The 8397-nt window shown below is 45.6% G+C and overlaps 1 protein-coding gene across 1 annotated transcript in view; it reads right to left on the bottom strand.

Annotated features, from left to right (window-relative positions):
• Positions 1 to 2379: 2379 nt before the first annotated feature.
• Positions 2380 to 8397, bottom strand: part of LOC121920556 (S-adenosylmethionine synthase-like) — a 12580-nt gene continuing 6562 nt past the window's right edge. Inside the window, exon 4 of the mRNA XM_042447682.1 lies at positions 2380 to 2489. Within this exon, the coding sequence (XP_042303616.1) occupies positions 2380 to 2489 (110 nt within the window). The remainder of the gene's footprint in view (positions 2490 to 8397) is intronic.

Here is an 8397-nt window from a genome sequence, read left to right as displayed (position 1 = left end):
TGGCTGATTTTCTTTTAAAAATGTTTTGCACAACATAATATTGTCCTGCAAAGATTCTCAGCTTTCGAATTCTTTGATGATTTCCTACATAGAATAAAACAGCCCTCATGAGACGAGAGCAGGTTTTGGGGGAACCTCTCACTAATGTACTGAGTTCTTCAGGGAGGAGCTTTTTATTAGTGTGTGGGTATTTAGAAATGTGGGTTTCTACATGCAGTGCAATGTGCTATTTTCTGGTATTCTTTCATCCATTCTCTGAACAGGTTAGAGGCACTCAGGTTGTTCAAAGTAAGTGAGTCAAGAGTTACTTACTTCTAAGAGTGGTGTAAATGGAGAGTTTCCTGTATTTCTGACTGTCATCCTTCTGAGATGTGAAGTGACAAAGCCCCGGGACAGAAAAATCATCTTATCCATGACAAAGTTGCTGATTCTCCTCAACCCTAATGTCACAGTCAGCGAAATCTTCATGCATGCCATTGGGGGGGGAATGGCTTATTTAAACCTAATCTCTTAAAGTTTGTGTTTTGAAGAGAGGACGCAGGAAGAAATAGGAAATGTTCATTAAAAATAATAATCCATGTGTGACTTCTGTATGTGCAAAAACCTAGCATTGGCATTTTGGCTAGTCTCTGGTGTTATATACTGAAGTGTCCTATAGGAGTAGGGGATTGTTTATTTGGATGCGGGACATTTTTCATTAAGGATACAACAAATCGATATTTTGTGACTTACTATAACACCTTTTGGGGTTCTGCTGTGTGTTCTGGTCTCTAAGCTTGGCCAAGGTATAAAGGCTGGCTACACACCCCCCACCCCCGGTTTTCATTTTCCCAGGTCTGTTTCCCCATGGTGCCTTCACCCCCACCAAACAAGAGATCTGCTTAGCCAGAGTTTGCAAGCCAGCTCGACCGTTTATGAGGAGGATAGAACCTTATCCATTATTAAGGCGGTGCAAGCAGAACAGATGTAATGTTTTAATGACTGAGGCCGTCGTACAAATGGGCCGTTTAGTACAGTCAGTCCGTACTAGGGTTAGGAAGGTGCGGTGCTTCCGCACCCCCCTAACCCTAGTAGGGACTGAGTCTGTAGAAAGATGGCGGTGCCCCATCTACTGGGGGGCTGCCAGGAGGTGACGTCACACTGGCACCGCCTCTATAGGGGCAGCGCAGTTGTGACGTGTGCCCTTTGCGGGGCGGAGCGCCCTGTTGCGCGGAGTAGGAAGGAGCTCCGTTTCGGAGCTCCTTCCTGATTTGCGTCGCTGGGCGAGCCTTCACAGCACGCATGTGCCGCAACACAAAGGAGAAAGGGGTGTCCTTGGGGCTTGAAACCCTAAGATACCCTTCCAGGCTGGGGAAGGGGCCTTTTGCCACTTCCCTGCAGCCTGAAAGCAGCAGATGGGGCCCTCAGCAGGCTGCTGGTCTGGACGCTGAGGCCCCCGATACCCCGGGGAAAGGGCGGGTGCAGCCGGCCCAAACGGGTGGTCTGTAACCCTCCTGAGACTGCCAGAGACACCAGAGGATCAACAAGTGGAAGGGAGGGTCTGGATGAGAAAAATGCATGTGGCTAGAGCACACATCAAAAGGTATGTTGGTGCAAAACACATTGTTCCATGATGTGTTATGTTGACTGTTACAGGGGTTACAGTTCCAGAAACATGTTTATACTATTCTGGTTCTTTCTAGGGGAGGGGGAAATGGTTTTTTTTTTTTTGTCCAAACCATGTGCAGTGCACTGTGGCCGCATACCTTTATAGTGCCTTCCAAAACTTGAAAGCTCTCATGGCGGGGATACAAACCGCCCTATATACATATAGAATATGTACTAGGGTTAGGAAGGGGGTGGTGCTTCTGCACCCCCCTAACCCTGTAGAGTATCCTATACGTACAAGATAGCGGCGCCCCTCTACATGGGCGCGCCACTTTACGTACTAGACGCATAGGGTCCAGACGTGTCGGCGCGCCTATTGACGTCGCGAGTCCGCGCCAGGTGTCGCCTCGGACGTCATAGAGGGCGCGCGAAGAAGAAGCTCCGAAAGGGCGCCGGGGGCTTCTTTTGGCTCCGCGGCGGGCAGCCGCGCGGTTTGGCTGCTGCGGCTCCCGCACGGAGCAAATGGCGACGGCGGAGGGGGAGCGGCGCAAAGGCGGTCTGTTTGTACCGCCGCCAGTGTTCCTTATCTTAAAATACTGTAAATTACCCAGTAGTTCTACTAATGGAAATGCAGGGAGAAGTGGACTTTCTTTGAGAGTGGAAAAGGCAATATATTGGCTGACAGGCTCTTAATGTTTAAGAGAAGAATTGATGATTCATAATCAAATATGCAGTTGCTCAGAATACGAAGACATGACACTTGGCAGTTAAAATGTGTCAGCAGTGCACCATTTAGTGGAGGCACGCCTTCATGACAAGGCTTTTAAGCCTCACTGTGTTGATGTGGAAGACTTCGGATGTCTCATGGTGCTCTTCTACAGTTGGTGATGAAACTATCTGAACTACAGAACAAAGATACATAGCAAGCCAACAGGCCATAACAACTTAGAATTTAAGATGGCTATAAGATCTTTGGCTGGTTACCAGGAAGTAGATACTCCCTGTTGGTGTTGCCTTTCTAGGACTGCAGTTGTAGAGCGGTTGTAAGCACCTAACCAAGCAACATGGAAGTTAATAGCTTCTGCAGGTCTGTGTGTGTTTTTATTTTTTGAAGTGATTTGGAAGTTGGATCCTGAGGAAACCATTGGTTAAAATTGTTATGATGGCCCTTCTATAAAGAAGCTTAGTTACAATGCTCAAGGGTTCTTAGAGAGGTCTTTTGCTTTTGAATCTGGATAAATCACTTATTTGAATAAAAATTTGAGTAGGTGTAAGGGTTTGGCATTTCTGGGTCAGAGCATGGCCATCTAATCTGGAACGTGTTTGCAATGGTGGTTTGCCAGATACCTCTGGGAAGTAACAAGCAGGGCGACTGGGGGCTACTGTTAGCCACTGTTGATTTTTCCATTGTCTCTGGTGTCCAGAAGCAGCAGTTTCTGGACTTGTAGGCTCATGGTGAGTAGCGTTACCTTGACACATCTCTTCTCTATGGAATTTATTTAATTCCCCTTAAAAGTAATATCGTGCATCTCAAGCTATCTGATACTGGGGAGCAGTAATTTCTTCCGTGTGCCAAGAACATGTGTTTGAACCAGGTGTTTGAAACCAACAACAACAATTTATTACAATCACAAATCGGACACAGCCAAATGGATGCAAGACAATAGGAAACCAAGAAAAAAAAGATAAGACAGCTCACAAGTAAAATATTCTTGTGTATATAGATGTGTGGCAAACAGCAGCAGTATCAAATCAAGACTATAGTGTTCACTAAAGTGAACATACCATAATGGGGGTTGATCATTTACTCTAGATTACACCACAAATTACAAAATTTGGCAGCCTTTAGAAGGGACTTTGGAAGAATCTGAAAGAGGAAGTGAGTGTAAAAATGATCAGTCCTGCCTGGGAACTGCTTCAAAATTGGGATTTATTAATTGGGAAAGAAGTCCTCAAATACTGGCACTTTAGCAGAACATGGCCGACTGTTTCAACCATTGTCTACTGCAAAGGACAGATACGCTGCGCATAGGGGATTTGTAAGTATTTCCTCCTCTATAGAGCAAAGGGGAAGATTTTAATGGGGCAGAGTAAAGATTCTGTTAATCTGCATATGAGTGTATAAACATAGTTAGCTGGAGGCAAAATTCTTGCTATGGTTGCCAACTACAGTATAATGTGTATACTATAACCCCTGCACCTGCAGATGCTGTATCCCAGATCTGTTTTTGATGGTTACTTAGCCCCGGAGATCCCAAGCACAGTATGCTAAGAAGGAGAAACCATATTTCTGTAGTTCCCTTAAGAAACCCAACCAGGTAGAGCAAAACCTCTGTTAATTAATTGGGGGGGGGGGGGGGGGGGGGGAGGGGGGGGGGGGGGGGCTAAAACAGAAGGAGAAGAGGCCAGCATGGTGTAGTGGTTGAATGTTGCACTATGACTCGGGAGATCATGTTGGTCCCTGCTCGGTGCATGAACCCTCTTTGTGACCTTGGTAGACGTCACATGCTCTCAGCCTCAGGAGAAGGTAATGAAACAACCTTTGAATAATCTTGCCAAGAAAACCCCATGATAAGTTTGCGCTAGGGCTGCCATATAGTCAGAAATGACTTGAAGACCGCATAACAGCAGCAAATCAGAAGGTGTAATATCAGTTTAAGTTAGTACAGTGGACCAAGTCGGTTACGAAATTAATTCGTCGCGCCGCCGCTTCGTAACCGCGAAAAGCCTTCGCAAGCCGAAAACCCTAGGCCGCTAATGGGGAAAAGGCCGCGATTTTGTGTGAAATAGCGCCGAAAAGCACACAATTTCTCGTAAGCCCGAATAACCTGTCGAACCCGGACAGTTATTTCCTATGGGATTTTTTCGTATCCCGGAAATTTCGTAACGTGGGTATTTCGTATCCCGGGTACCACTGTATTGGATGTATAGAACCATGCGCAGCCTCAAGTAGGACCATTCGGGATTCTCTTCTCATCATTGGAAAAGAGAATGGAATTAAAAAGCAGACACAAAATTGGCTATATTCTTCCATGGTCAAAATTCTTATAAAACAAAGTGAGGGAACTATAGAGAAATTATTACTTTGCCATGGAATTTTTATCGTGACTGGAAGGTTTGGCATCCGCAGTGACATGTGCAGGCTGCCCTTCCAATTACCCTGAAGGTTGAAAACTACTCCAAGTGTTTGTATGGCGTGGCCGTTCTTTTTTATGAGCTTTGATTTGGCTTTGCTACTATGTTGAGTGATATTTCTTTCGGGGGGCGGGGGGGGGGGGGTAGAAATTTTTTAATCTTGTAACTGGTTCATTGTATGCTGCTCCTGGGCACAGTAATGTAGAGAAAGCGCCAAGGGCTTTCTGCTGCAGAAAGAGTAAGATCGCCAGTATTTATTTATTTATTTCATTTTTATCCTGCTTTCTCCAGACAGGGACCAAGGCAGTTCTCAAGATATCATCTACAAATAAAACAACTGGTTACAATTATTTCTTTCTTTCCTGGAAACTGTGGCAGATGAGCTCCTGGACTGTGCTGCTGAACTGACCATTACTTTGAGTAGCACTTTTGTATATGACTGTCTATTAGGGGACTGAGTTTAAGGATCTGAGTCAGACAGAGGAGCAAAGAGACTGGCCCAAGAAACTAAAACGAGAGGCTCTAGTTCAGGAGTTCATTTGAAAGATAGGAAAGTTATCTTAAAGGTACTAACTAACTGATCTCATTCTAGGAAAGAGCTTAGAGGGAATTGGTGCAGGATGAAAGTGGGAAGCATCCCAATGAGTATTGTTTATATCACAGAGAAGAGAGAAGTTTGATAAGACAAAGGGAAGACACTCAGGTTTCCCTACTATCTAATTCTATCACAGTGTCCTCTGTTGGCTTACGTACTTTTCTATGCAAATATTATTGCACTGATCTCCACTAAAATGTTCTTAAGCATAGCATGTCATCAGAGTTTGGAGAATGTACCTTTAGGAACCTACAACCCCTTATAGCACGCTATAGATGATATACTATATAGCATATATATGGAAAATATATTTTGGTCTTTAAAGCACTAAGATATATTTCAAAACAAGAGTAACTTGAAATTCTCGGGGGGGATGCTAAATACAAGAAACCTTGTAATTTGATAGGAATCCCCAGTTTTTCAGCAGAAGTGAAGGCAAGAGCGGTTTGAATGGAAACAAAATTCACAAACTGGTAGTACCGTTATTAGGACCATCTTTGTTGGGGGGGATGAACTATACTCTGGATGTTTCTCAGACTCTATGGTAGGCTTTGGTCATGATCTGGGAGATGATAGGGTTGTAGTGCAACACCTGGAAACTGCAGGTTTAGGGAAAACTATATGAGGTATTTTTTTGCATCTGTGGTCGCTTCTGAATGGTTTGCGTACTGTATTTCTGTTTGCCTTATCAATGTATTTAGCACATACTTTCTCTCTCAATACGGATTGTTCTTGTCGACGGCAGTTCAGCTCAGCGATACTTGGGCAGTTTTGTTATGAACCCCATTCCATATGGTTTCCTGAAAAAACATACAATTTTGGCAAAAAGAAAAGGTGAAATATTAAGCCAGCAAGCATATACAGTAAATACTAGTATCGAGAGTATGTTTTGTTATAAAAGACCAGGAATTGGCTGCTTATTGAGTAAAGAGCATCGATTAAGAATGGGATTTAAGCCTCTTAACAGCTAGGCATCTCCAGTTTACGCTCTTGGCATGTTACAAAATGTTGGAATCTACAGTGCCTTTTTACAACGCTGGGAAACGGTGTAGAGTTTGCCATGTTAAAAAGCTGATGAAGTTCCTGAAGTAGTCAGTTGTAAATATTTGTAGTGCTGTGAAGTGAAACTTGGAAAGTAATTAGGCAGCAGTGGTTGGTGTTTATGCTAGGGGCCACCTGGCTCACTGGGCTTCAGGAGTGGTTTCGCCCATGCAAGGCACGGAGAGATTTAAGGGCTATTTCTTTCACAGGAAGGACTGTTCGGTTGAGAGGCTGGGACTGGGGGAGGGGGAGATGGCGGTAGCTGTACTTCAGGTGATAGCTGGTAACATTTCCTTCTTGGCTTGGGGGGGCATGGCAAGGAGCCAGTATGCTTGTGTACTGACAGAACAGCTTCTGTCGAGCAGTGAAGGGCCCAGAGGCAGGAGTCATTCCTCGGCAGCCTTTCCCCCAATACTCTCAAACCTATCTGGAGGCTGGGAAGACCTTCAGAAGCGTGTTTAGGCGCAAGAAGCGGCTGAAGGAGGGGAAGTTGGGCAGCAGGTTAATGGATGGCTGGATTTAAAAGTATCTTTGTCTGTTTTTTTGTGAAAAACGCGACACATGGACACTTGGAGAGAACAGCAATGCATTCCTGAATCAGAAGTCGTGGGTTGGCTTGTAATAGTGATCGGCTGTGCAAGGCTGTAGAAGAACCACCTATTGTTGTGTGTCCGTGTGGTTTATGACTCTGGCCAGGATATGCAAGAGAAGTGGTCTTTGGATGGCCCACAGTAACGCTCCGTGCACGTTAGGTGGCTTAGAGTTGGGATCAGATGTTCATAAAATGGGTGCGCAGATTAAACTTTGGGATATGTTGGTGTGTTTCTTTCCTAGTCTTGTGTCTGAGTGAGTGAAATGTTGGGGGGGGGGGGTAATGTCAGCATCTCTCTATACCTCGTAAACATGAGGTATCTAAGTGGATTTGATAACATGGTTCAAGGATGTCATCTGTGTTCAAAGTTAAATAGGTCCGCATACAGGAGCTGTCAAAATAGCCCCTTCGGGTGCCTTGGGTTAGGCTGTTGAAATGATGCATGGGTCCTAAGAGTGCCCGAAGCTGTGCCAAAGCGTGCTCCGTCTTTAGGGACTGGGGGATTGTGGCTTTGGGCACGGCTTCGGAGTTTAGGACACATGCTCATTTAACACATACCGCCAAGGCCCAAAGCAGCTTTATTTTGGCTGGCTGTATGGGGACATAGGCCGTATACGGCAGGCCAAAATAAAGCTGCTTCAAGTCAGCTTTGGAGGTATGGTGTTCAAGACAATGCATCCTGAAGAGCCGAGAAGGCTAACCAAAGGCCGCAATGCTCTGGTCCTAAGGACACTAGAGTGCAGGCTTGGGTGAGCTTCCAGACTCTAGGACGGCATGCGTCATGAAACACCATACCTCCAAGTGACTCGAGCAGCTTTTTTGGCTGTCTGTATCAGGCGGGCCTAGTCTCATCTGTCACCTATTGAGGGCATGGTATATGCGTTGTTGTTGCTGGTCATGAGCGCCCTGAAGTGGTCCTTGGGCTCCGGGACAACTGTGGAGGAGCACTCCAGATTCCTTTCCTTCACCGTTAGTGCTAAGTACTGTAAGTTAGTCCGTGACCTCCCTAATGAGTCTGCATCTGGCATGGGTCTTCCTCCTCTTTGTCCTTCTTCCACTTTGGTCCTGCAGCAGTGCTTTTTCTAATGAATCTTCCCTCTCATGTTGGCCCAAACTTGCACCTCAGCTTATCATCCCTGTCCAGGAAGGAGTTGGGGGTGGACCGCTCTAGGATCCCCCCTCCGCATGTTTGGCTACCGTGGTAGCGCTCGGGCACTCTTGTCCAGACACATCTCAGATGAGTTGATTTTCTTTCATCTGGCTTTCTTTACTGTCCAGCTCTCACATCATACATGGTGATAGGGGAAGACAAGGGCTTGGATGATCCTAACTGAAGTAGTTCAGTGGTTGTGGCTTTGCACTTTAGGATCTTGCCTAGTGCTTTAATAGGGCGGTCGCAGGCTTAGGATTTAATTTCTTGACTGCAGTCTCGGGCACTCTGATCAAA

This window comes from Sceloporus undulatus, chromosome 2, assembly GCF_019175285.1.
Source record: "Sceloporus undulatus isolate JIND9_A2432 ecotype Alabama chromosome 2, SceUnd_v1.1, whole genome shotgun sequence".
Taxonomy (NCBI): domain Eukaryota; kingdom Metazoa; phylum Chordata; class Lepidosauria; order Squamata; family Phrynosomatidae; genus Sceloporus; species Sceloporus undulatus.
The sequence above is the reverse complement of the archived record's forward strand: the minus strand, read 5'-3'. Positions and strand labels throughout refer to the sequence as shown.